The sequence below is a fragment of the Osmerus mordax genome, chromosome 16, assembly GCF_038355195.1.
Source record: "Osmerus mordax isolate fOsmMor3 chromosome 16, fOsmMor3.pri, whole genome shotgun sequence".
Classification (NCBI taxonomy): Eukaryota; Metazoa; Chordata; class Actinopteri; order Osmeriformes; family Osmeridae; genus Osmerus; species Osmerus mordax.
In genome coordinates, this window is record NC_090065.1 from 12,039,656 (window position 1) to 12,066,668 (window position 27,013).

At 42.2% G+C, this 27,013-nt stretch overlaps 6 protein-coding genes across 8 annotated transcripts in view; 4 read left to right on the forward strand and 2 right to left on the reverse strand.

Annotated features, from left to right (window-relative positions):
- Positions 1-27,013, reverse strand: part of zbtb41 (zinc finger and BTB domain containing 41) — a 168,664-nt gene that overhangs the window by 137,932 nt on the left and 3,719 nt on the right. Inside the window, exons 8-11 of one of the 2 annotated variants that reach the window (XR_010878734.1) lie at positions 26,527-26,633; positions 26,264-26,369; positions 26,011-26,099; positions 24,794-25,879 (exon numbers count right to left, since the gene is read on the reverse strand). Coding sequence is in view for 1 of the 2 variants with exons in the window: in XM_067253661.1 (XP_067109762.1) it covers positions 25,257-25,879; positions 26,011-26,099; positions 26,264-26,369; positions 26,527-26,633 (925 nt within the window). In the remaining variant the exon portion in view is untranslated. Of the gene's footprint in view, positions 1-24,678; positions 25,880-26,010; positions 26,100-26,263; positions 26,370-26,526; positions 26,634-27,013 lie in introns of those variants that run through there. The other variant, XM_067253661.1, reaches the window with a different exon arrangement.
- Positions 43-2,342, forward strand: LOC136959407 (parafibromin-like). The gene is made up of 5 exons (XM_067253731.1): positions 43-183; positions 1,029-1,134; positions 1,262-1,328; positions 1,417-1,479; positions 1,576-2,342. Exons 1-5 carry the CDS (start codon positions 53-55, stop codon positions 1,686-1,688), a joined length of 480 nt encoding a protein of 159 aa, XP_067109832.1. The 5' UTR covers positions 43-52; the 3' UTR covers positions 1,689-2,342.
- Positions 2,553-4,851, forward strand: LOC136958935 (parafibromin-like). The gene is made up of 5 exons (XM_067253090.1): positions 2,553-2,693; positions 3,539-3,644; positions 3,772-3,838; positions 3,927-3,989; positions 4,085-4,851. The coding sequence occupies exons 1-5, from the start codon at positions 2,563-2,565 to the stop codon at positions 4,195-4,197; spliced, it is 480 nt and encodes a 159-aa protein (XP_067109191.1). The 5' UTR covers positions 2,553-2,562; the 3' UTR covers positions 4,198-4,851.
- Positions 5,073-19,752, forward strand: cdc73 (cell division cycle 73, Paf1/RNA polymerase II complex component, homolog (S. cerevisiae)). Of its 2 annotated transcripts, none has more exons than XM_067253087.1 (17): positions 5,073-5,204; positions 6,045-6,150; positions 6,278-6,347; positions 6,436-6,498; positions 6,591-6,643; positions 6,851-6,939; positions 7,481-7,694; positions 7,959-8,057; positions 8,354-8,432; positions 8,579-8,643; positions 15,341-15,398; positions 15,594-15,629; positions 15,805-15,892; positions 17,236-17,397; positions 17,851-17,951; positions 18,122-18,263; positions 18,365-19,752. In XM_067253087.1, the coding sequence occupies exons 1-17, from the start codon at positions 5,074-5,076 to the stop codon at positions 18,399-18,401; spliced, it is 1,593 nt and encodes a 530-aa protein (XP_067109188.1). In that variant the 5' UTR covers position 5,073; the 3' UTR covers positions 18,402-19,752. The 2 variants fall into 2 exon arrangements, with proteins under 2 accessions (XP_067109188.1, XP_067109189.1); XM_067253088.1 differs by having other exon boundaries at positions 7,959-8,054.
- On the reverse strand, positions 10,111-11,367 carry LOC136958934 (beta-1,3-galactosyltransferase 2-like). The gene has a single exon (XM_067253089.1). The coding sequence runs from the start codon at positions 11,365-11,367 to the stop codon at positions 10,111-10,113; it is 1,257 nt and encodes a 418-aa protein (XP_067109190.1).
- On the forward strand, positions 20,839-24,526 carry LOC136959351 (complement factor H-related protein 1-like). Its single transcript, XM_067253662.1, has 11 exons — positions 20,839-21,036; positions 21,316-21,501; positions 22,036-22,203; positions 22,544-22,729; positions 22,815-22,841; positions 23,083-23,121; positions 23,293-23,331; positions 23,445-23,606; positions 23,732-23,896; positions 24,171-24,194; positions 24,335-24,526. Exons 1-10 carry the CDS (start codon positions 20,934-20,936, stop codon positions 24,182-24,184), a joined length of 1,089 nt encoding a protein of 362 aa, XP_067109763.1. The 5' UTR covers positions 20,839-20,933; the 3' UTR covers positions 24,185-24,194; positions 24,335-24,526.

Here is a 27,013-nt window from a genome sequence, read left to right on the forward strand (position 1 = left end):
GTTGATAACTAAGAGGGCCTTCCTTGTAAACACTTCATGAAGACAAGTGGAGATGGAGGACGTATTGAGTGTTCTTCGCCAGTACAACATCCAGAAAAAAGAAATTGTTGCCAAAGGAGATGAGGTTATATTTGGAGAGTTTTCGTGGCCAAAAAATGTGAAGACCAATTATGTCATTTGGGGGTATGTCTTTTTTTTATTCGTATGGCAAATGTAGACTGTATCAATGGACCAGGGATCTTTAGATAGCTTAGCTAGCTAGCCAATTGAACGTTCGCTGGTGTAAGTGAGCAAGATTGGGATTTCGTTTTAGATACCCTCCCATTCCCACGGTTTCCCCGGTTGCTGCCCTGCGAGCAGTGGCGGTTTTGTTTGCAAGATTCAAGCCCGATTGTGATGCTCAATACATCGCGACTGACTATACCAGCAAAGCGCGTATAGAAACCCTCTCTTTTTAAATTTCTTACCACAATTCCCTGTCATTCTAGAGAGTTGTTGAGTAACGCGGCGTGACAGGTCATCTTTAGTTGAAAAAACTGAATGATCTCATGTAGCCAGTGAAGGCTGTAGCTATCATGTGTTTGCTAGTTAGTTAGCTAGCTACAGCTAACAAAATATATTTCCCCCCCGTGTCTCTGTTTCAAACTTGACACTGCCAGGTTGTGAAATTCTGCAAATGAATTATTATGCAGCACACTGACTTTTAAAATGAGTTCCTAAGTTAGTTGTTGGGCTACTTGCTAGCCTGGCGAATAAGTTCTGAAGTAAAGCACAGTGCGAGCAAACGACGTTACATAGGCTACTGCAGTACAGGAACATGTTTTCATGCTACTGTACCTTGCTCATATTTGTTGAGAACGATGGTATGGCAGAACTGTTTGTCATCAAGTATTTTATAGTTATACCATCAGTTAGCTAATGTTAGTAGTGAGCAGGCATGATGGCTCACTTGTATTACAGCCGTATTACCGTGATGGTTGGCTAAAGGTATTTTAGAAAGTATACCAAATTATGCTTTCTCATTACAGAACTGGAAAGGAGGGGCAGCCCAAAGAGTACTATACTCTCGACTCAATCCTTTTCCTGCTCAACAATGTGCATCTTCCTCACCCGTTGTATGTGCGAAGAGCAGCAGTAAGTCTCAAGCATCCTCATTGGTCTGATAAAGTTAAAGTTTTTTTCCTCAGTACTTACATTTCTGTAATTGCAACCGTTCTTAAAGATAATTCTTTTGGGAAATGCAATCTTTGTCCCCACCTAGACAGAAAACTTTCCTGTTAGAAGACCTGATCGAAAGGGCTTGCTGTCTTACCTCAACGGGAAGAGCTGTAAGCATATAATAAAACAGATTTTTGTTGCGGACTTAAGCTTCCCTTTATGAATATGTATGTTAAATAAAACTATTTCTCCCCCCAGCTACTTCGACGAGTATCGACAGAAGTGCCCCCATAGAGATTGGTTTGCAACGGCCAACACAAGGTATACTGGTGTTACATCATTTAATGTAAAGTATTCTAACCCCCCCCCCCACACACCCCCATTAAATACCTATGGTCTATTTGTATTTGCCTGCAGTCAAAAGAGCTGCAGATGAAGTATCGTCTGAAGCCAAAAAACCAAGGATAGAGGTAAAAAAACAAGGACAAACAATAAATTTGGCTGGTTCTGCTTCCTCAAAATCTCAATAGGTGCCATGTTAAGAATGATTTCCAGGTCCATTAACAGTTTAGGAAGACTTAAGCTGCTTATGAGCACAGAACTTTCTACATGACTTTAAAGAAGTTGTACTAACATGAGAATGTCAGTATATGCAAAAATTGTATGTTCCTGTGTAGTGTTCACCGTGCAACATTTTCAATATAATAAATGAATGTATTGCACATTTTGTAATACTATGAAAAAACAATAGATTTTAAATTCAATGCTTTATATTTCCTCCAATATTGAATGAGAAAAATGCAACAATACTCAAATGCTTTACCTTTAGAGGCAAGTTGGTATGGAAAGTCATTAGAATTTACAAAGAAAAAATACGGAACTTCATGGTTTCCTATTCCATTCAGAAAAGATAAATGCAGACCATGTAACTGTGATGGCTTTAATAATTTCAAGCCTTGCATTGACTATGTTCACACAATTTACTTTGATAAATGCTAGCTTTGAAAATAGTATTATGGTAATATAAGGCTATATGCTTGGTTCAGTGAAGGGCGACAATTGAAGAAAGCTTTTGAGAAATCGATTGTTACACTACTGTAGGTACCTGTTTGAATTAAATATTGTTGTGTATCCACATATTACACCCCCATAATAATGTACCCAAATAAAGTGCTTCATAAACATGTTTACTTTACTTTCTGTGACACTCATTTACATGTAAATAGAATAGTTTAACATATATCTAATATATTAAAAAATATAGAGCAGAGAATAGAAGGATAAGAACAAGACTGCTGCATTGCATCCAATTCAGTCATATATATCAAACAGGCAATTTGCGAGTCTACACCGTTGATAACTAAGAGGGCCTTCCTTGTAAACACTTCATGAAGACAAGTGGAGATGGAGGACGTATTGAGTGTTCTTCGCCAGTACAACATCCAGAAAAAAGAAATTGTTGCCAAAGGAGATGAGGTTATATTTGGAGAGTTTTCGTGGCCAAAAAATGTGAAGACCAATTATGTCATTTGGGGGTATGTCTTTTTTTTATTCGTATGGCAAATGTAGACTGTATCAATGGACCAGGGATCTTTAGATAGCTTAGCTAGCTAGCCAATTGAACGTTCGCTGGTGTAAGTGAGCAAAATTGGGATTTCGTTTTAGATACCCTCCCATTCCCACGGTTTCCCCGGTTGCTGCCCTGCGAGCAGTGGCGGTTTTGTTTGCAAGATTCAAGCCCGATTGTGATGCTCAATACATCGCGACTGACTATACCAGCAAAGCGCGTATAGAAACCCTCTCTTTTTAAATTTCTTACCACAATTCCCTGTCATTCTAGAGAGTTGTTGAGTAACGCGGCGTGACAGGTCATCTTTAGTTGAAAAAACTGAATGATCTCATGTAGCCAGTGAAGGCTGTAGCTATCATGTGTTTGCTAGTTAGTTAGCTAGCTACAGCTAACAAAATATATTTCCCCCCCGTGTCTCTGTTTCAAACTTGACACTGCCAGGTTGTGAAATTCTGCAAATGAATTATTATGCAGCACACTGACTTTTAAAATGAGTTCCTAAGTTAGTTGTTGGGCTACTTGCTAGCCTGGCGAATAAGTTCTGAAGTAAAGCACAGTGCGAGCAAACGACGTTACATAGGCTACTGCAGTACAGGAACATGTTTTCATGCTACTGTACCTTGCTCATATTTGTTGAGAACGATGGTATGGCAGAACTGTTTGTCATCAAGTATTTTATAGTTATACCATCAGTTAGCTAATGTTAGTAGTGAGCAGGCATGATGGCTCACTTGTATTACAGCCGTATTACCGTGATGGTTGGCTAAAGGTATTTTAGAAAGTATACCAAATTATGCTTTCTCATTACAGAACTGGAAAGGAGGGGCAGCCCAAAGAGTACTATACTCTCGACTCAATCCTTTTCCTGCTCAACAATGTGCATCTTCCTCACCCGTTGTATGTGCGAAGAGCAGCAGTAAGTCTCAAGCATCCTCATTGGTCTGATAAAGTTAAAGTTTTTTTCCTCAGTACTTACATTTCTGTAATTGCAACCGTTCTTAAAGATAATTCTTTTGGGAAATGCAATCTTTGTCCCCACCTAGACAGAAAACTTTCCTGTTAGAAGACCTGATCGAAAGGGCTTGCTGTCTTACCTCAACGGGAAGAGCTGTAAGCATATAATAAAACAGATTTTTGTTGCGGACTTAAGCTTCCCTTTATGAATATGTATGTTAAATAAAACTATTTCTCCCCCCAGCTACTTCGACGAGTATCGACAGAAGTGCCCCCATAGAGATTGGTTTGCAACGGCCAACACAAGGTATACTGGTGTTACATCATTTAATGTAAAGTATTCTAACCCCCCCCACACACACCCCCATTAAATACCTATGGTCTATTTGTATTTGCCTGCAGTCAAAAGAGCTGCAGATGAAGTATCGTCTGAAGCCAAAAAACCAAGGATAGAGGTAAAAAAACAAGGACAAACAATAAATTTGGCTGGTTCTGCTTCCTCAAAATCTCAATAGGTGCCATGTTAAGAATGATTTCCAGGTCCATTAACAGTTTAGGAAGACTTAAGCTGCTTATGAGCACAGAACTTTCTACATGACTTTAAAGAAGTTGTACTAACATGAGAATGTCAGTATATGCAAAAATTGTATGTTCCTGTGTAGTGTTCACCGTGCAACATTTTCAATATAATAAATGAATGTATTGCACATTTTGTAATACTATGAAAAAACAATAGATTTTAAATTCAATGCTTTATATTTCCTCCAATATTGAATGAGAAAAATGCAACAATACTCAAATGCTTTACCTTTAGAGGCAAGTTGGTATGGAAAGTCATTAGAATTTACAAAGAAAAAATACGGAACTTCATGGTTTCCTATTCCATTCAGAAAAGATAAATGCAGACCATGTAACTGTGATGGCTTTAATAATTTCAAGCCTTGCATTGACTATGTTCACACAATTTACTTTGATAAATGCTAGCTTTGAAAATAGTATTATGGTAATATAAGGCTATATGCTTGGTTCAGTGAAGGGCGACAATTGAAGAAAGCTTTTGAGAAATCGATTGTTACACTACTGTAGGTACCTGTTTGAATTAAATATTGTTGTGTATCCACATATTACACCCCCATAATAATGTACCCAAATAAAGTGCTTCATAAACATGTTTACTTTACTTTCTGTGACACTCATTTACATGTAAATAGAATAGTTTAACATATATCTAATATATTAAAAAATATAGAGCAGAGAATAGAAGGATAAGAAAAAGACTGCTGCATTGCATCCAATTTAGTCATATATATCAGACAGGCAATTTGCGAGTCTACACCGTTGATAACTAAGAGGGCCTTCCTTGTAATCACGCTTCATGAAGACAAGTGAAGATGGCGGACGTATTGAGTGTTCTTCGCCAGTACAACATCCAGAAAAAAGAAATTGTTGCCAAAGGAGATGAGGTTATATTTGGAGAGTTTTCGTGGCCAAAAAATGTGAAGACCAATTATGTCATTTGGGGGTATGTCTTTTTTTATTCGTATGGCAAATGTAGACTGTATCAATGGGCCAGGGATCTTTAGATAGCTTAGCTAGCTAGCCAATTGAACGTTCGCTGGTGTAAGTGAGCAAGATTGGGATTTCGTTTTAGATACCCTCCCATTCCCACGGTTTCCCCGGTTGCTGCCCTGCGAGCAGTGGCGGTTTCGTTTGCAAGATTCAAGCCAGATTGTGATGCTCAATACATCGCAACTGACTATACCAGCAAAGCGTGTATAGAAACCCTCTCTTTTTAAATTTCTTACCACAATTCCCTGTCATTCTAGAGAGTTGTTGAGTAACGCGGCGTGACAGGTCATCTTTAGTTGAAAAACTGAATGATCTCATGTAGCCAGTGAAGGCTGTAGCTATCATGTGTTTGCTAGTTAGCTAGCTACAGCTAAAAAAAATATATTTCCCCCCCGTGTCTCTGTTTCAAACTTGACACTGCCAGGTTGTGAAATTCTGCAAATGAATTATTATGCAGCACACTGACTTTTAAAATGAGTTCCTAAGTTAGTTGTTGGGCTACTTGCTAGCCTAGCGAATAAGTTCTGAAGTAAAGCACAGTGCGAGCAAACGACGTTACATAGGCTACTGCAGTACAGGAACATGTTTTCATGCTACTGTAGCTTGCTCATATTTGTTGAGAACGATGGTATGGCAGAAATGTTTGTCATCAAGTATTTTATAGTTATACCATCAGTTAGCTAATGTTAGTAGTGAGCAGGCATGATGGCTCACTTGTATTACAGCCGTATTACCGTGATGGTTGGCTAAAGGTATTTTAGAAAGTATACCAAATTATGCTTTCTCATTACAGAACTGGAAAGGAGGGGCAGCCCAAAGAGTACTATACTCTCGACTCAATCCTTTTCCTGCTCAACAATGTGCATCTTCCTCACCCTTCGTATGTGCGAAGAGCAGCAGTAAGTCTCAAGCATCCTCATTGGTCTGATAAAGTTAAAGTTTTTTTCCTCAGTACTTACATTTCTGTAATTGCAACCGTTATTAAAGATAATTCTTTTGGGAAATGCAATCTTTGTCCCCACCTAGACAGAAAACATTCCTGTTGTTAGAAGACCTGATCGAAAGGGCTTGCTGTCTTACCTCAACGGGGAGAGCTGTAAGCATATAATAAAACAGATTTTTGTTGCGGACTTAAGCTTCCCTTTATGAATATGTATGTTAAATAAAACTATTTCTCCCCCCAGCTACTTCGACGAGTATCGACAGAAGTGCCCCCATAGAGATTGGTTTGCAACGGCCAACGCAAGGTATACTGGTGTTACATCATTTAATGTAAAGTATTCTAACCCCCCCACACACCCCCATTAAATACCTATGGTCTATTTGTATTTGTCTGCAGTCAAAAGAGCTGCAGATGAAGTATCGTCTGAAGCCAAAAAACCAAGGATAGAGGTAAAAAAACAAGGACAAACAATACATTTGGCTGGTTCTGCTTACTCAAAATCTCAATAGGTGCCATGTTAAGAATGATTTCCAGACTACGAGAACAAATCTTTTTTACCCTGTGCTGATATAACCAGCACAATAGAATTTACTCTGCACATTTTGAAAAGTATCATATTCAACTTTCAGTGACTGTGTTGTTGTCTTGTTCCGTAGGATGAAGAACGCGTGCGTCTGGACAAAGAGCGCCTGGCTGCTCGTTTAGAGGGCCACAAGGAGGGCATCGTGCAGACCGACCAGATCAGGTAGGAGGCACTCCGACGGGACAGCTGTCATTTCCAGCGTTGTTCTAATGCCACGGTTATAGCGGTGGTTCCTAATCAACTGAAAAGACAAATCACCTCAGGAGCCACCCAACTTTGTTACGAACAAGATGTCAAAAGGTTGTCTTGTCTTAGAAGGGCTGCATCCGACACAGTACCTTAACAATAATTGTTCTATAATAACACCAACATTGGTACTCCCACTGTAGTTGGTACTTTTATGAGAACAGAAATATGTCCTACTTGGTATTACTTAAGTGCAGCTCATGCTAGATACTAGGCAAGAATAAAGGGAAGACCTTCTTAATTAGTGCTACAAAGCAGGTAATCAATTCCCTGCCCTCCATTTGTACACAAAGAAAAGGTACTCTCCAACATCTATGTATTGTTATCTGTTCATGACATGACCAGCGTGAATTTATGCAAAGCAATATTTGAATTCAATGTATTAAAGTCACTCGGCTCTTCACATCTGGAAATTAAGTTAGCCTATCCTCTAACATGTAAATGTCCTTGCATTTAGGTCACTGTCAGAGGCCATGTCTGTGGAGAAGATTGCTGCCATCAAGGCCAAGATTATGGCCAAGAAGCGCTCCACAATCAAAACAGACCTGGATGATGACATTACCCAGAACCAGAGAAGTTTTGTGGATGCAGAGGTGGACGTCACCAGAGACATTGTCAGCAGGGAGAGGGTGTGGAGAACCCGCACCACGATCCTCCAGAGCACAGGAAAGGTTCGAGTCGTGACAATTTAATACTATATCCTATCCTAATTTTAGGTCTAACTCTCTCGTCTACAGCAAATCTAAAATGGTGGCTGTTTTTACTGCCACCAAACCCAACTGCACAGTGCAGTGTTCTGTTGTACCTGTGGATGGCGGTACTATTTCAAGGAAATGTATAGCTGCTGCTGTGAACTTCGTGACTTAAACCCCCATCATTATAAGTGTGTGTTTCAAATGTGGGCCCAATTGTGAGAAATCTCAATTTCTTTGCAGAACTTTTCCAAAAACATCTTTGCCATCCTGCAGTCAGTCAAGGCCAGAGAGGAAGGACGAGCCCCTGAGCAGAGACCAGCACAGAACACCACTCAGGTGGTAAGAGGAACCCTGTTCAACATACTCCTACATGCACACAACCACTGATGACATTCTGCATTAGTAGAAAACCAAGCACTTTCATTCACCAGTATTGGGCTCCATTTATTTATGAATAGGCTAACTAATTTCTACAAAAAATGAGCTCGGGGTGATCTTGAAGGTCAGTGTTTAGTTGACACCGTAAAGGACTGTTGAATGCAGTAATAAAATAGTATTCCCAGTGTATTATGTAAATGTTAAAAAATCTTGGATGAAAAAAGTCTATTAAGGCAAACCCTCTGTTCTCCCCCAAGGACTCATCCACAAGGAACAAACAACCTGTCCCAGCAGCCTATAACCGCTACGATCAAGAGAGATTCAAAGGAAAAGAGGGTGAGTGGAAGCACGTCATATGGATGTTAATGAGTTTGTCCCAGAGTAATGATGTCACAAAGTTTCATATGAAACTATATATATTTTAATATGTATACTTTGGTGAAGGCTACAATCTTTTTTTTTTTTTCTCTCGGTCTCCCCAGAAACGGAAGGTTTTAAGATTGATACAATGGGCACTTACCACGGCATGACACTGAAGTCTGTGACGGTAAGACCAGTTCCATCTCTTCCTCTTGGGTTTGGAACACGTGACTCAGCATTTCAATGTTCGAGGATTAGATCGCCTCAGTGTTCTTTTAAAAGTTTTCCAAAAAATCATAAAAGATGCATTATAGCAGCTACTGGGTTGTAGTTGTTGATGATGTTATCAACAACAATTAATTAAAGCTTGAATTAGCCTCTGACTTAACTCACCGGCTTGTTGAAATGTGTCCTGAATATCTCACAACATGGATTTATTTAATAATCATGTCACTTTCAGTAGATAAACATCCCACTAGATGTCCAGTATTGCAGCCTGGCGTGGTTTTGTGAGATATGTGTCTACTCCATTCTGCTCCTTTGGTGAACGTGCACCACCCTTGGTTTTGATGTTTCAAAATATTTTGAAACAGCTGAAAAACAAAATTTATTACACATGAACCATTGTGTTATTGTCATGTCCTCATACATGTAGTGCTCAGAAGATCATTTCAAATAGTTGGTATGGTTCTGAGATATTGAGCATCAAAGTTTTTTGACACAACTTAGAACTGATTCATTTCCCTTTCCATTACTTTTCCAATCCCTTTTTTCTTTGCTTGCCTAAAATGCAGATTGTCAAAATTCTGTGATATTTGTAAATTATCTTCCCACTATATTAATTACTTGTACTAAATGATTATTGGTGTGATAATTTCTTGGATATTCTTCTTTATATTTTTATCATAAATGATCATATGATTTTTGTTTAAATTTAGGATCAATATTATCCAGATTAGTCATCAACTGATTAGACACTCACCCTGAGGACTGTATTCTGACATGCGTGGGTCTGGGAAACAGACACTTTGGTACATGAGGCTCAATATCTTGATCTAGAACTGGACCAAGCACAGATGGAAGTTTCTAATTCTAAAATCACATACTGTAGAGTACTGTGCTATTTTACCTGTGATGCAGGTTTAAGGCTGAGGAACAATAATATAGATACAATAAAAAATATTTAACATTTGTTGAGTCTCCAACATACTTGTAAATCAGGATGTGTAAAAGACTTTCATCTCACCATTTGAGGTTTAAAAGGGTGTAAAATAGGGGGGAAAGTAACTTCCTGTCTTTTCAGGTCTGAATTCCAATCCTTAATTTTCTGATCAATTTAACCTAATAAATACATCAACAATATCTATTGTATTTTCATATAACATCAACTCATGGAACAAACTTGGATGCTACGGTATACCAAATATTCACATTTTCAAAAAGTTACACAGCTTTTCTAGCCAGCACTCATTTCTTACTTTGACAGTGTCTTTCTAAATTGAGATCCATGCTTTCAAATTACATGAACCAAGCTGGTGCTTTATACAATACCTTTTTATTTAGACTTGTGGATGTTAAAATGGGGTATTAACTTGTTCAGACCCCTATGGCACGTATATCGTCCCTAAACTTGGGCCCCACATTGTCCTGTTGTCTATAGTTTCGAGAGCTTTTCGACCTGAGGTGGAGTCTTGCGTAACCTGCCCAGCTTGTCATTTGACGAGTTGATGCAAGCGTTGTGTTTGTTGTTCTGCAAGTGGTGCCAGTACTTCAGCAGTTCACTGGGTTGGAACTGGTGCGAGGTGATGAGGTGGCTGTACTTGCAGCTGGAGTAGGACACCCGCCAGTGGTTGAACAGGAACTCGTTGGGCGGAGGCGTGGGCTCAACCCGCAGCTTGGCCAGGCAGACGCCCACGTAGACGTCCTCGAGGTGCAGCCGTCGGATTCCCTGCGACACCCTGTAAATCCGCCCTGCCAAGTCCCCCGAGAAAACATACCCTGTGCCTGAGCAGAAGGTGGGGTACTTGTTGCTAGGGTAAAGCTCGGGGGACATGTACCACTTGCTGTTGTTGTTACGGTTGGGCGCGTAGCCCCTCATGAGGTAGCCCGTGAAGTAACCCTTCTTGGGCTTCAGCTCTGGTCGCAGCAGCTTGTGGATGAGATAGTCTGTGTTGACAAACATGTCGCTGTCCGTCTTCATGATGTAGCTGGCGTGTGGACAGTGCGTGGCAACCCAGTGCATTCCCATGAGGGTCTTGATGGTCAGGTTGTTATACGTGTCCAAGAAGTCCTGCTGGAGGATGTCGTGGTGCTGCCGGCTTTCTGCCTCCAGGCGGCTCTGCAGCTGCCGGCCCAGCTCTCCTTCTCGTACCCCCAGCAGGAAGAGGCGTACGAAACCCAGCCCTGGAGCCACGCTCTGGTTCCCCCAGGTCTGCCGGATGGCATCTCGGGCCTCAACCTGCTGGATCTCCGTAGCTATCAACAGCACGAGGAAGGGGTCTGGCTGTCCATCTGGGCACTTCTCAGGCTCATTGATAATGTAAGGACAGGGCTCAGAGATCATCAGGTCTCCCAGAGCTTGTTCTCTGCTGCTAGCATTGCTGTCTGGTCCTGTCACCCCCTGAGGAGAGAAGTCCTCCTGATGGAGGCTGGAACTGGTGCCAGTCTTTGGGCCCGCAGGAAGTTCCATAACACCCCTCCACAGAGTCTGTTTGGAGCTGTGGTTTCCTCTGGCACTGGTGTGGGGTCCCCTGCCTTCCGAGTCCACCACAGGGTAGTCTTTCCACCACATCGAACCAGTCAGTCCTGGCAGCAGATCCTGATGACCCAGGATGAGCAGAACCCCCAGGAGTGAGAGGAGAGACAGCAGGCCAGCGATGTGTGTGCAGCAGTGGCGCCGCCTCCACTGCATGGTGACAGTCGAGTTTGCTGCGTGCTACCAAACCCTGGTTCCAGATGACAGAATGGTGTGAAATAAAGGCTCTTGTGCTGGGCTTCCTGAGTAACGCTGGTGTGATCTTCCCCTTTTAATTAATAAGAGAATGCATTTTGTAAATATGAAGTTAGTTGGGTGAGAGATGACAAGGATGTGACAGAAACAGTAACTACCCACTGTAATGCATGTTCCAAGACACTAAACAGCCAAAAGGGTTTGACCATAACGCTCATCCGTGATTGGCAGATTTTTCTAATTGATTTTTGAATCATGCATGGACAGTTTAAACTGTAATTTGCTGAATTTAGTAATAATTATAACTTTAAAGTTATTAAAGCGGGGGTGGGGGGACATGATAGTAACAGTCTGACTAACTGACAACAAACATACCTTATTTAGCTTGGCTGAGTAAACGTAGTGTAAGATTTGTCCTCGTAACAGTGTCCTAACTGGAAGTTTTCACTAGTTCGACATTCCTGAGACAGCAACGCGCCCAGGTAGAATACTATACGTGTTGCCTTCCCGGTCTGTTAAAATCGATGCTAAATAGCTTTATTTTTTCGACGAAAAAAGCTAGCTAGCACTAGCTATCGAACGAGTGAAAACTTCTAATCGTAAAGTACAATAAATTGGTTTAACCCTTGTGCTGCCTTCGGGTCCCATGACCCAAAGGTTCATAACGAATCATCGTTGTTTTTACCCAATACAAAAACAAATAAAAATACTTTTATTTTAACCTTCGCAATGTGAGGGGTCTGCGACAGCCCAACGGTTAAAAGTAAATGCTTCACTTTGTTTTTGTATGCGGTAAAGTTGTCGCAATACGACGGTGGGTCAGAATGACCCGAAGATAACACAAGGGTTAAATAGGCCTAAATACAAAACGTCCTACCTAGTAACCAGTATAGCGACCATGACAGTTTCCTGCTAGCACGGCGTACCTATCATAGAGATATATAAAGGTACCTATCTCAGGAATTTGAGGTCGGCATAGCGACGGACTTGTCCTTGCATCGGAACGGCATCGTGACGTCAGATTTTGGCAGTCAGTTTTTGGCACTGAGAGCGCGACTGGTGTGGTGGCATACTGATTACAACACAGATTAGGATTTTCACTGTACATTCTTTATTGCCCAAGACTGGCTTTTGGTTGCTACCAAATCTCATGCCAAGGTTTTTGGAAAAGTTGGCAGCCCTGGGATTCATTCAGAATCAGATGCATATTGGCACGTCACTGAACCTTCCTTAAAAGCTAGGTTAGGTGGAAAGAAGTCATCAGTCAAAATGTTTGTCATTACTACAGGGCTGCCATCTCTTTGCCAAGGTTTTTTTCCAAAAACCTGGTAGTGAGATTTGGTATTTTGGGGGGCCAACCACAATTCCGTCTATGTTGCCTCGTCCGTTACTGTTTACAACGTTAGCAGGGCTACATGGTTGGCGTTGCCTTTTCAGCGCAAGATGTACAAGCGTACGAGCGTGTGAAATGGTTGAAATGCGTGTGTCTCACGGCCAATGCGTGAAAGTTGGCAGCCCTGTTACTAAAATTACAAAATTCTTATCCTTTAAAAATATTCCAGCTTTAATTGACATTTTGGCTGTCATATTTAAACCAATTTTGCCAAGCAACCTTTTAACTACCATCTGAGGTCCAACACAGTTTGGCTTAGGCAATGCTTAATTTTTAGTAAGCCAACTTATTGTCAACCTATTGAATGTAGGGAGTCAGGTGGCTGAGCGGTGAGGGAATCGGGATAGTAATCCGAAGGTTGCCAGTTCGATTCCCGGTCATGCAAACTAACGTTGTGTCCTTGGGCAAGGCACTTCACCCTACTTGCCTTGGGGAAATGTCCCTGTACTTACTGTAAGTCGCTCTGGACTAAATGTAAATGTTTATGGCCTTAATGGCCTTAATCTAGTCATCCATAAGGAAGTTTGATGCGCTTATGTTGGACACAGAGCCAAGTTTCTGTTCCCACTCATGTGCCTGCCCTTTGCCTCAAAGAATCGTCTTCAATCAGATTGCTGTAAAGGCGCCTTTTCTAGTTTCTGTTTGTGGGCCACCAGCCCCCTGGAGTGGTGTGTACTCTGACATTGTACTGAGTTCTTCACCAGACTATTTAAGCCCCCCGCACCTCTAGACAAAGGGCTGTGTGTGAGATCTCACAGAGGAACATGGTCATTTAAAGCTCTAACTCACTTTGATGTAGCCTATAGCCTGAAATGTGCAAACACACACATAATGTGTGAGACAAAGCTGCTAGCGCAGATCATCAGTATCAATCAGTGGGTAAAATGCATGCAGAATCTCTTCTGTGATGTCCTTATGATGGACGTACATGGGTAAGCTTCTATAGAATAGGGGGCACGTCGCAAGCTGGTGCTACATGCAGTACGTACCTGAACCATTAGGACTTGCCAGAAGGTAGATGGGTTTTCATAAGCCTTCTCGTTAGTTTGACTCCTGTACTCGTTTGCTGTTGTATTTGGTACCTTTTGGATGCGAGCTACTCCTCAAGAGGAAGTGGTTCTGTCATGTTTATAGCCTCACCTCCTCTCTCCACTCACTGTGCCTATAAACTGGTCACACTAACCGTGTTGAAGGCGTTTCCTGGCATACATCTGCTTCCTCCCCCTGCATGCCCCTCTCGGTTCCTCCCCTCCTGTGCTAGCAACTGCTGTGTCCTCCAGATATCATGCCGAGGGTGAGAGAGGGAGCCAGCCTTTGGTGGAATGTTACTCGTTTGAAATTCAAATTCTTGGGCGGTGCTGCCTCTGTGGTGTGTGCATGTGAAGTAGAGCAAGCCACCCGCGCTGCAGTCGCTCCGTGGTGTGTCATCCCTCGAGGCTGTGTGCTGTGATGCTCCCTGTTAACGCCATGCTCCTGCTCTGAGGCTGCATCACAAGCCTGAGATCCCCCCCCTCCCTGTGCTTCAGTCGCTTCACGACTGCACGTTTACCAGGATGGAGCGATGAATGTCTACCTCTTCTCGGTCTCTCACTCTCTCTTTTTTTCCCCTCCTTTTCAACGTTCGTCTCTCAGCCAGTCATATTGTGCGCTCTGTCTCTGCATGCTCGTCTGCAGGCATGCACTCAGTCGCCGGTGTTCAGTAGGAAGGGCCAGGGGGAGGATAGAGGAGAGGGGGAGGAGAGGTCTGATGAGGAGCAGGGGGCTGTATGTATAATGTGTATGGTCTGATGGGCAGCTCCAGGCTACATGGCATTGTTTATCATTTTAATTAAATATTTGCAACACGACAATTATAAACCTGTATTTTTTAGTCATTGGCAATACAACGTTCACATTTTGGATTATAGTTTGAATTGGAGCAAAATCTAATGCTCTCTAATGAAGTCAATTGAAAAGCTATCTATTGTTCCAATTAAGTTCCATAAATTCCAAGGCAAATATGTTAAGTGAAAGTGTAAACATGACTTACTGTATTGGAGATGAGAAAGAGACTCCCAGCATTTCCTTGGCTGTAGATGTGTTCCATGTAGGGCAACACGATGTGGAAGATAAGGAGGAAATTGTATCATGAAGCCAGTGATTAAGTATACCTGATATGACATCCAAGTTATTGGCAATGAAATTTCCACAACAGTGCAGACCTAAAATGATATAAGAGGCATAGCCTACCAATGGATTGGGTTTTATAATTGCTGTAATGACTCATCTACTGGAGCTTGAACTGGGCCATTTCATTGCTTATGGAACAGTTACCAGAGTTGCATCTGCTGTGGAGAGCTTTGGTATCTAGACTTCTCATTTTGAAATGACAGTGAAAGGGAACAATTAATGCAGAGTAGTATGCAAAGATAAAGTTTGGTAAGCACAGTCAGGAATTGATGATACCGTACCAACAATATCCCACAGAGCAACACTACAGACTGTGTACATTTGAGATGGCAGCAACTGATTTACAGCATCTTTCCCGCTCTTTCTCCACAGGAGGGTGCGTCAGCCAGGAAGGCCCAGACCCCAGCCTTGCAGCCCGTCCCCAGACCAGGTGTGTATGAGGCTCTCTTACCCCAATCCCAAGTCCATGGGCTGTGGTAGGATGTGCAGAAGCTTTGCTTAAGAAATATGTTGCTTTACACTTTTTCAGCTAAGGAATGTCGGTATTTCCTGCTCGGATGAACCTGTAACGGTGAATGTTTTTTGTGTGTGTTGTTTTGCATGTATTTATTTTTGTCCTCTCTAGTGTCCCAAGCCAGACCACCACCAAATCAAAAGAAAGGTATGCACCCTTACACAACAACAGCTCACTCACTTTCCTGATCCTGTAACCCCATTGGCCCGTGTTATTGAACGTGACTTAATTCAAAAAAGACATTCTGAGACGAGTGTTCTGTGGCAGTTGTGTGGTTGGATGGACAGTTGTCACTGAGGGGTGTTTCTCTTGCCGCCCGCAGGCTCTCGTACCCCCATCGTCATCATCCCCGCAGCCACCACGTCCCTCATCACAATGCTGAACGCCAAGGACCTCCTGCAGGACCTCAAGTGAGTGGCCACGTTTAGACCAGGGCTGGCACAGGGATCCGGTCAAGACGCAAAATGTTGTATGTCGCCGTCTGGTGATCATGTCTGTCAAAAATCTCTGTAACTGCTAAAGAAACTTGTCGCCCTAGTTCAGAAGTGCAGGGGTAAGATGCATGTTAATATTATTGTGAGATGGGTGTTTGCAATAATGGTGATTTTAATGTTTCACTCAAAAAATACAAATAAATTCACCAAGCTTGTTCAGAGTAGCCAGATCTTAACCGAGCACCATTTAGTCCATATGGTTCAAGGGGGATTGCAGTCAACTCGTTTTTTTGTACATGCGTGTACACACCACCTCCAGTTATATTACATACAACATACAGTGTGTGTTTATTATGATTAATAGCCTCTGCAGCACGAGCGCCGAGCTAAGACATGAAACGTGCAGATCGAGGTGGTCTGGATAACTCGCACACACTGTAGGCATCAGTGGTTTGAATTGTTATTGCGCTGTTTAACAAGGCTCATAAATCCTTGTCATGTTGGGTGGTGGCGAGCTACAGGTGGACATGGGGGCGGGCACTGGCGGATCCAAGGGGTGTCGGCTTCCTCCCCAGCTAAAAAGACCTGGCACTCCAATCTCCCCATGCGAAAATATATACAATTGGACTTTTATTGACATTTCATTCAATAATATGAATATTATTATGATTGGGAATATTGAAACTATTGTGCTATAATCATTTATGGTGACATCACACTGCTCTTTCATGTTGACATCTCAGAGTGGAGAATATCTTGGGGAGGGGAGAGGGACAAAATTCAAACCCATCAATGTTCAATGAAAAGCAGCTGGTGTTCTGTCTGAGAGGGTACGGTGTGAGGGCAGCCCCCGGATCATAAAGGGAACGCTCAAAGTCTGACTGACTGCAAATGAGCTCCAAGCCCCCTCGATCCCCCTGATCTGACAAGCTGACACAATCAGCAGGTAGCAGATTCACCAAGCTTTACCTGAGACCACCACACACTCTGGCCAGCGCTCAGTTGGCATGACTATCTAAGGTTTAATGACAGTTATGTACCATTGGCTTATCAGTGCCTGTCTCTCTGTCTCTTTCTCTCTGTCCTTTTCTCTCTGTCTCTCTCTCTGTCCCTGTCTCTCTGTCCCTGTCTCTCTGTCCCTTTCTCTCTGTCCCTTTCTCTCTGTCCCTTTCTCTCTGTCCCTGTCTCTCTGTCCCTGTCTCTCTGTCCCTGTCTCTCTGTCCCTTTCTCTCTGTCCCTGTCTCTCTGTCCCTGTCTCTCTGTCCCTTTCTCTCTGTCCCTGTCTCTCTGTCCTTGTCTCTCTGTCTCTGTCCCGGCAGGTTTGTGACATCGGAGGAGAAGAAGAAGCAGGGCATCCAGAGAGACAACGAGGTTCTGCTCCAGAGACGGAAGGACCAGCTCCAGCCCGGGGGGGCCACCCTCAGCGTCACCGTGCCCTATCGGGTCATCGACCAGCCCCTCAAACTGGCCCCACAAGACTGGTGAGGCAACATCCACCCTACACCAGCAACGAGCACCAACACACAACACCAGACCTATCAAATGCAAGGAAAATGGACCTTGTCACAAATGGCAGATAACATTTCATTTTGGCTGCTGGCCAAAAATAAATGGACATTGCTTCCTTTTTATATGGGTAGAACGTTTTTACAGCTGCAGCCGTGACTTTCGCAGAGATCCCAATGCTCAAGGTGTCTCGAAAACGGAGTGGTTCTTCATTTTGAATGCCACACGTTTTCTAGAGCTCATGTCTCCATAGTTGTTTCTACATGGGAGGGAAGATCCTCCAAGGCCTTGTGGATCTGCATGCTCGCGCATCATGAATGACAACTGGGCTTTCAAGTGATTTGCCTTAAGTATGGACCACACTGCAGAACAGCTGTTCTGCCTAGCTCTGTGTTGGGTCTGTAACCGGTGTCCTTGTTCTTTGGCAGGGACCGTGTGGTGGCAGTATTTGTGCAAGGTCCGGCCTGGCAGTTCAAAGGCTGGCCTTGGCTGCTTCCTGACGGATCTCCTGTGGACATTTTTGCGAAAAGTGAGTCTCTATTCGACACTAGATGCTTCTTTTCCTTCGTCCTTTAGCTCCCAAAGTGAGACCTCTGTAAAATGGAGCGTGAACTATATTTCAAGCTTTGAGCCAGGGAATGTGCATGGTAACTCGTGTCTGTCTGGCTCTGCGTGTTTGTGACTGTCTGCGTTTTGTAGTCCGAGCCTTCCACCTGAAGTATGACGAGGCAAAGACCGACCCCAACGTGCAGAAGTGGGACGTGACCGTGCTGGAGCTGAGCCACCACAAGCGTCACCTGGACCGGCCTGTGTTCCTGCGCTTTTGGGAAACTCTAGACAGGTGTGTGTGTGTGTGTGTGTGTGTGTGCGTGCGGTTCGATGCCACCAAGAGGCATCACGGGCATCACACCCTTCATTTTTTCGTGTCCTCCTCCACAACAGATACATGGTGAAACACAAGTCCCACTTGAGGTTCTGAGATGCAGTGAGGGACTGTCTCCACCCCTTAAGCCTGATCCTGATGTGGAGCCCGTGCATCCCACTGAGACAGAAGAACAGTCACCAGGGGCGATACCAGTCACACCCCAGTCAGTGTCCCTCCTCCCCATCGGCACTTAGGTCCATTAGAGGCACTGCATGTCCAGATCCAGCCACTCACAGGACTTCCTGCCATGGGCCAAAAGTTTTTTCTTTTCTTTTTCTGGACACACACAGATGTAGAGTGTGGACCATCTGGAGGTGAACAGGGGAGATGGGGACAAGTTTTCCTTCAGGTTGTTCTGTAGTTGGTAAACCACAACTAGTTTCTAAATGCACAACATCATACTGTGGTACTATGCTTTGCCATGTTTAGTGGCCAAGGAGGAGGGTGGATCATGGGGGGGTGGGAATGGGAGGGCCTCTTGTTTTTGGATGCTTAGGAACATGTCATACTTTTCTTTCCTGGTGGGCATCATGCCAGATTGTTTGTGGAAACCTATGCTTTGTCATTAGGTACTTTCTGATACCTATAGGGTCCTCAGTCATTTTGGAAATCTTTCATAATGCATGCTGAGAACCAAAACCGAAGCTCTCTTTTTTGAAGCACCACTAAGTACTACCAAGCCAGAAACATGGGCTTCAATTCAGAAAATGCATTGGGCCCACCACATTTTTATCCATGTCTGTATTGTTTGCAAACTTGTAGGCATGTGATGTCTTGATTGACATTGAAGGTTATGGGAATGGTGTTCTTTGATTAACAATCAGGCATGATGCACAATAAGTGAGGAAGCTGCAAAACTTACCCCTAATGTTATCAAAACTATGGAATTACCCTTTACATTCCAGGTGTACTATATTTGATGAAAACCTTTTAGGAGACTGGTAGTACAAAGAAATGCCAGCTGGGCTTAAGGGAGGAGACCTCCTGTAAATTGAAGATGTGTTTTTATTTCCTAACATTGAACAGTCTTTTTCATCCAAGTGGAGCACAGAGCTGTACAGTTTGAGCCGTGGACCGTCCAGGCTAATATGCACATGCTCCATGCAATCCTAGTTGTACATATGAGACTTTATAGATCTGTGTTTGATCAGAGTTTGGAGAGGTTGAGCGAGTGGTGTCTTTCACCCTAGTTCAGAGTTCACAATTCCAGAAGGTAAATTCCAATCTTGAGTTTGCTCCCCATTATATTTAGTTATTCCACCTCCTGGGCCACATAACAATGCTGTATCCTTATTTTTTCTTAGTTTTGTTTGTTGTGCGGATAAACAGAATGATGACGAACATTGCTTTACCTTTTTTTGTTTTGTTTAGTGATGACAGTGATAATAAAAACCTGATAAAGGGCCTTTGCTAATTTGTATTTTGTTGCTATACTGTATGAAGGTTTCATTGTATATGGAAGTATACAATGATGATGGTGTGGTTTAAAAAAAATCTACTCATACAAATGAGTCAACCAGTGTTGTTCTGTGACCATCTCTTCACACCACCTTTCTTAAGATGCATCTGAAAATATGATCTGGTCTGGGAAATGCTTTATAACTACGTGGTTAGTCCACTCTAATATAATACGGAATCAGGCTTCAGAATTAATCGTTTTTTTGGGTGAATGATTATGGTGAACAAACACCACAAGTTAGGACATAATATTTAGTTGGAATCTGGAAGTAAACACATCATCACAAGTTTGGTTTCAAGGTACATTTTTCGAAGCATTTACTGAAAGGACCCTGGACAATCATTAGCTTGAATAACAGAAGCAAGTTTCCACCCACCTTTTCCCTGCCACCACCCAACATTAGATTGAATAAAAACATTTTTATTTACTCAACTAGAATGGATTCTTGTCTCATTTCTGATGAAATGGGCAGAATAGGATGTCTTATTTGGTTCAACTGCTTAGTTCTCTGAAGGTTCAGATGGTGTTGAAGGCACTGGAGAAAACATGATTCTCACCATGCACCCAGCTACACACGGGTGAGAGGAGGAGCTCTGGAGCAGATAGATGGTGTCATCCACTCTGATGACATTCTGGTAGGCGAATTGCAGGAGGTTCACGAAGGCAGCGGGGTATTTGTAAATGTAGATTTGTGTGTAAATGTACTGTTGTGTAACAACAGTATATGTGAATAGTGGATGAGATGTTTGTTTTGGGGTGTGTAGTGTGTATGGGGTGCTTTAGTTGGAGAAATTAAAGGAGTTACCATTGTCAATCCTAAGCGGTAGATCAACTCTGACCTTACTAATTCTTATACAGTTTTCTCATATTACTATATTGCTGGATTTTGATTATTGGCTTGCAGTCTTGTAGGTATGTCTCCTTTTTACCCAGTGGGTGTGCTCCATTTCATGTTCTAGACTGGAAAGAAAGCTGCCAAGACAATTTATGTACAATGACTGCCTTTTGTATTTATCCACCTGCTTTTTTTAGTATACCAGACTGTTATTGGGAGGGGCTTGCACAATGATTAACTTGGACTGCACAACATATGTCTCAGGCAACGCATGATTCTCACTACCTAAGCAATGGTATTTGCTATCAGATTGTATCCTTCTCAACGTTCTGATGAAATGGACAAACTAGGGTGTCTTCTATTCGTTCTACTGTTTAGTTCTCTTGTAGCTGATGGTAAGATTTTTTCCATTTCACATCTTCCGATAACTTCTGTGTGTTTATTTTATCTTCAGAAATGGGTCTCCAGAAATGGGGGATTTATTTCCTGTTAAAATTATTTTTTTCTTCAAATTAATCGTAAATGGTGAATGATGGACAGCTACACATTAACTTGTTTGTAAACCGAATATTCGATCCACTGAAATTTTAACTTTTGTGAAATATCCTGTATTTAAGGTAACTTCAAGAGAAACTGTCACCAACTAACTTAAGCATCTTTCTAACCAATTTTAGGTCAAAGTTCAGACTGCTCCAAATCATCTTTGAAAAATGGCTATTTTGTCCCTGAAGAAAACACTTATAAGCATGGCAGGAAGATTACATATGCCTGTGAAAAGGGTTATAAAAGAAGGGAAGAGGGATGGTGGGGTACCAGCGAATGTGTTAATGGCACATGGTCACCTGAACCTGTATGTATAGGTAAGTCTTTCATGATAGCATATGCTTTGCGAAGTGGCCCACATGGACATAAAACACAAATCATCAGTCAAAAATACTATGGACATTTATGAACATACAGACTACTTTCTGCAAATACATTTACATTTACATTTAGTCATTTAGCAGACGCTCTTATCCAGAGCGACTTACAGTAAGTTCAGGGACATACCCCCCGAGGCAAGTAGGGTGAAGTGCCTTGCCCAAGGACACAACGTCATTTGCACGGCCGGGAATCGAACTGGCAACCTTCTGATTACTAGCCCGCTTCCCTAACCGCTCAGCCACCTGACTCCCAAATAACCAAACAAGGATTTTCTACTTTCTAGACAGTAGGAGAATTTTGAGATGTTGGACCACTTTGATTCAGTTCAGCCTTCAAAGCATTTTTGCTGTTGTTATTTTCAGATGAAAAGAATTGTGCCCTGTACCAAAAGTCCCTGATGCTTTAATTTACATTAGAAGAACATGGTTTCTGTTTCAACGTGGATGAACATTGTTTACATTATTTTTCAGATGAAAATGAAAAATGTTTCGCCCCTGATGTCCCTAATGCTAAAACCAGACGGGTGGGAGCTGGAAGAGTTCTAATTGAATGTGAGGCTGGATATGAAATAGACACCACCACCACTTCAACAATAATAACATGTAAGGATGGAGAATGGTCAACAGGATCATGTACAAGTAAGTTTCTGTTTCATAGTCGGATGGTGTAAAATACGAGTCGAAACATTTGAGATGGTACAAACTTGTGTGGAATACCAGGACCACTTCCAATCTGGTGACATCCCCTCTTGCTTGGCCTTCCTCTATAGCTTACTTACAAATGATGCACAAGTCCTTGCGAACATAATGCATGAAGATATGTCTATTTTATGAATAAACAAAAACAAATGACAGTTTAATATAAGATGGTTTAGTAACAGTTCATCTTTATGTGTGTTGCCTTTCTTATCTCAAGCACATGCTGTCTGTCTGATGGTCTGCGCTCTGTTTACTCACCATCATCTCTTTTATTGTACAGAGAGTGCAACTGCATGTGGTGCACCTGCTTTTGTGTCTGATGCTGTTATCATCCATAAATACCAGGACACATTTGGGAATAAAGAGGCAGTAAAGTATAAATGTAAGGATTCCTATAATTTGGAAGGTTCTATGATGAGTGTCTGCCAGGACGGGAAATGGAGCTCACCGCCCAAATGTCTACCAAGTAAATAGCCTACTCACTTCTGTTTTTGAACTACACATAACAATGGTTTTGAAGTATTTTAAAAGTATTTTAACTATCCCTACAGAGTTCATTGAAACAACTCCAGCACCAAGTAAGCAGCCCAAATAGGGCAATGTATTTATTATTCTTGATGATTAGCTGTATTGAAATTTGGAGGCAGGAAAAGCACTAAAAGGACTGAATAGCCTACCTCAATATTGTCTTTTGACTTTTCTGGCTGCTGTGTTTGAAGTCGATCAAAATATTTAGCAATGTAGCGCACATCCTTAAATTATTCTGTAAAATGTAGTGGTATTTGGTAACTCATTCTGTATTGCCAATCAATCTTTGAGGATCTGTCCGACCTTCGCCTGCTGCTGATGACAGAACAGGTGATGGACATTTTGTTTTCTCACGACACGATCGATCATTGGAAAATATGGCGTAATCAAACTCGATCACCACGAGAGTGGTCCTGTCCTGTGCTATTTGAAGTGACTTGTCGACTTCTGTGTTGTAACATGTCATTTACTGAATTTTTTGTGGAACGAATATACGGCCAGATGATACAGGAGCTACCACACAGAACCGGGTACAACCATGTATGTCCATTGTGTATTCTCACATAATCACTTCAGAAGATTCCCAGACATTTTGCATTAAGTTGAATGAGGCTAGGCTACATATTTTCTAATCATTTATTTTTGTTTCCTAGTGAAGTTCTGTGGTACAGCCCCCGATTTAAAAAACGGTCTAGTCTCTCAGCTTGATGAATCAACACTGTTATTCCGATGTAGTGCTTATTACAAGCGTGAGGGACCAAAACGCGTTTTTTGTCTTGAAAATGGAAAGTGGTCCACCCAACCCGTTTGTTTAGGTATGTAAAATGTGCGTGCGTACCTACATAAAAAAAAAAAAAAAACCTTTAACTTAACCGACTCTTCTCTCATTCCCTATAAAGATATTGTGCACTAACCCGTTTTGTTTCACACGTTTCTTCAGAACCTTGTTCGGTTCCCAGGACAAATCTGCCAAAAGGAATGAAACAATCTATACTATATATAGAGGAAGGAACGACAACACGATTCTTTTGTTACCAGAACTGGAGATGGCAAAATACTTTTTTAGATGTTGGCTGTTTCCAAGGAAAACCATCTTTTGGTGAATGTGAGTGCCTTATATATCCCCACCTCTATAAATTAAACTACATAAATAACATTGAACAACAAACCTTTACTTTGGGGAAATTTGTCAAACCAATTCACTACAGAATGTTTAGTTTTGTTTATATGTTTTAATATAGTTTGTTTCCATGTTGTTTCCATTTAATACAACAGCCTTACTGCTTAAAACTTAAGCAATAACATTGCAAGGTGTAAATATCAACGTGGCTGTGTTGTAGGTATTTCAAATAGCTGATTTCCCATAATTATTTTTGTAGGTCAGTCTCATTAACTTCAACTCGGTAAGTGAAGTATATCCTGTCCAATTTAAGACATAACAGTTGAATTCACTGTTGAAGTTGAATTGTCGAAGTAGTTTAGTTCTAACAACATGTAGAATAGAAATGTGGTTTTGTTGTCAATGGTAACTGTTCATTTTCAGGTGGCAGAGGGTGAGAATCCCACCACAACATCAAACTAAAACTCCAACCAAATGAAGTTATTAGAAGCTTTCCAGAGGACATGATGTAGCTTTCATGTTCATCAATTATAACGGTTCTATTATGGTCCGTATTCTCACATCATTTAAGATCACCTTCTCACATGGTTGATACAATTAAATGGCTTAAATCAATTTTGATGCTTCATGTGAATGTTGTAAACTAGGCCAACAGGACCCTTATACAACCACCATCAACACCTTGCAACACCCACTATGAAACTTAAAACCTTTTTACCAGGTTTTTTCTATTTAAAACAAGCAAATAGTAAACATGTTATCCCCATCAGAAATGCTTTGTGCCAGTCAGGGATAACAATTGATTTCAATGTGGTAATAACAATAAGTATTATCAGTCAAATATATCAGTTTATATAGTCAAAGTCAAACGGTGTGTTCCACCTATCAGTCACAACAACAACAAAAACTTTAACGGAACCCAATGTATAAACATAGCGCATGGAGTCAATATTACAGTGTGACGAAAACACAGACCGATCCCTTCAATCGCTTTACATAACATCAAAGATTGGGAAAATATAGAAAAGGTGTCAAGATTTGTTCAAACAAGTGGCAACATTACTTGTCTCATACTACTGCAACGTTTCCAAGTATAGAACATTGCATGGTTGGGGAAAACAACGACATCATGGATAATGTGTCAGAGCTCTCATGGTGAGGAAGATATAAAATGCAGCTTCACTGCTGCACATTTCTGTGGTGATAAAAAAAAAAACTAAAGTATACAAAACATATTTTATTATAGTGCTTCTTCTGAACTAACTCTCAGTATATTCCTCTCCAGCCACAATGCATGTCTGTCGCTCACTGTTGCATACAAAGCCTGGTGGCAGGTTGGAGGTTACTAGTGGGGGTGATCAGAGTTAGAGATATTTTGGACAGTGGGGGCAGAGTCCAGGCCGAGTAATGTCCCCAGATAAGACTCCCTAGGGTCCAGCATCTGGTCTGGCCGTACTGGGTGCACTATGTTGGCAGGCTGAGGGGTCAGCGTGTACTTCTCCAGGAAGGCCAGGTCCGTCGCTGCTTGGTACCTGGTTATCTGGGCCTGGGCTTGGGGTGACGTGAGCACACCATGGGGTTGGGTGGAGATAGTTGTTCCGTGTCTGGCCAAGTCACCTTGTCCTTGGACGCCCGACATGAGGACGGGCACCAGAGTGACAGGAACACGCGAGTCTGCGGTGGCACTCTGGAAGACGGTCTTGGGTTCCTCAGGGAATACTTTAGGGGGTTCATCGTATGGCAGGACGGCCATCTTGTCCTCGTTAGTTCCGGTGAGAGGCTGCTCGCTGAACTTTGTGCTGTGAACGTGGTCCATGTGGTACTTGAGCTTGTCTTTTCTCTTAAAGGTGGCACTGCAGTGGGGGCAGTTAAAGGGGCGGGCGTCCGAGTGAATCACCATGTGTTTCGTCAGAGTCTTCTTAATCCGGAATGTTTGATGGCACACTGGGCATTTGTGTGGTTTCTCACCTTTCAGAAAGACAACAATGAAATGGGTCAGATTTGAAGAAAAACAAATTGAATCCGAAATCAAAACAAATGAAATCCGTCCAAAGAAAGTGCCAACTCAAAAGGGGGAACGAGGGGGAGGGTCATCTTACCTGAATGTGTCCTAAAGTGCATCTCTAGACTGGACTTCCCCTTGAACTCTTTCTTGCAGACCTCACACTGATGCACCGCCATTTTATACCTGTATACACAAGCCTTATTCACGCATGTGGTTTCAAACCACATACCTAGAAAACACTTTCATGTTCACATTTTTATCGTCACACATTCACTGGAAGAGCACACCATCTTTTGGCTCAAGGATTCTAACACACCACAACAAGGCTTAGGCAGCTACACCCTTACTTTTGCCACACTTTTTCTCCCAAGTGGACACTCTTGTAATGGACAGTCAGGTGATCATGCCGTCTGAAGCACTTCCCACACTCCTCACATTGGTGCGCTTTCTCACCTGCATCCAATGAAGAAAGAGCTCAGTCCACAATTATTTTTAATTCACATGCATACATAGCAGGTGTACACTGATACATTCCATCTATATAAACACCACAGATTATACAGATAGAACCGAGACTGCGAAAAAAAGGAGATTAATGGGGACATAGAACCTGAGTGTATTTTCTGGTGTTTGGTCAGATGGTCATGACGAATAAAGGTTTTCCCACACTCGTCACACTCATAGCGTTTGTCATCGTGATGGACACGGAGATGAAGCCTATCAAAATCAAAAGGATAATGTTCGGTACATACAGAAATAAATAGATGACCATGTCACCATAATTATAATGTAATTGCAGTGCTTTGAGTTTCGGCCCAACCAGCTTTTCTCACATCACAGTTAGGTCATTCTCATGTTCTTTGGAAAACTCCAAACATGCTTTAAGATGGTATGTTTTAGGCCTTCTTCTTGTCACTGGAGCATTACACCCACATGGCTGACTTCTGCATCTCTCATCCCAACCAATGATCTGAACTCTCCAGATCCTTCAAGGTTCTTATAGGCCTCTCTTTGGGGCTTCTCTAACGAGACATGCTTTCGGCCCCAATAGAGGCTGGATGTTTAGAAGGGTGGTGCAGAGGAGTGGGTACCTTGAC

Coding starts and splice junctions, on each gene's coding strand:
- LOC136958935 (XM_067253090.1), top strand. CDS start 2,563: ATGGAGGACGTATTGAGTGTTCTTCGCCAGTACAACATCCAGAAAAAA. Junction 3,645..3,771: donor TGTATGTGCGAAGAGCAGCA/GTAAGTCTCAAG, acceptor GTCCCCACCTAG/ACAGAAAACTTTCCTGTTAG. Junction 3,990..4,084: donor TTTGCAACGGCCAACACAAG/GTATACTGGTGT, acceptor ATTTGCCTGCAG/TCAAAAGAGCTGCAGATGAA.
- LOC136958934 (XM_067253089.1), bottom strand. CDS start 11,367: ATGCAGTGGAGGCGGCGCCACTGCTGCACACACATCGCTGGCCTGCTG.
- LOC136959407 (XM_067253731.1), top strand. CDS start 53: ATGGAGGACGTATTGAGTGTTCTTCGCCAGTACAACATCCAGAAAAAA. Junction 184..1,028: donor ACCAATTATGTCATTTGGGG/GTATGTCTTTTT, acceptor TTCTCATTACAG/AACTGGAAAGGAGGGGCAGC. Junction 1,329..1,416: donor TTACCTCAACGGGAAGAGCT/GTAAGCATATAA, acceptor TTCTCCCCCCAG/CTACTTCGACGAGTATCGAC.
- cdc73 (XM_067253087.1), top strand. CDS start 5,074: ATGGCGGACGTATTGAGTGTTCTTCGCCAGTACAACATCCAGAAAAAA. Junction 17,952..18,121: donor TGTGGACATTTTTGCGAAAA/GTGAGTCTCTAT, acceptor TGCGTTTTGTAG/TCCGAGCCTTCCACCTGAAG. Junction 18,264..18,364: donor TTTTGGGAAACTCTAGACAG/GTGTGTGTGTGT, acceptor CCTCCACAACAG/ATACATGGTGAAACACAAGT.
- LOC136959351 (XM_067253662.1), top strand. CDS start 20,934: ATGGTATTTGCTATCAGATTGTATCCTTCTCAACGTTCTGATGAAATG. Junction 22,842..23,082: donor TGAAACAACTCCAGCACCAA/GTAAGCAGCCCA, acceptor TCAATCTTTGAG/GATCTGTCCGACCTTCGCCT. Junction 23,122..23,292: donor TGCTGCTGATGACAGAACAG/GTGATGGACATT, acceptor ATATACGGCCAG/ATGATACAGGAGCTACCACA.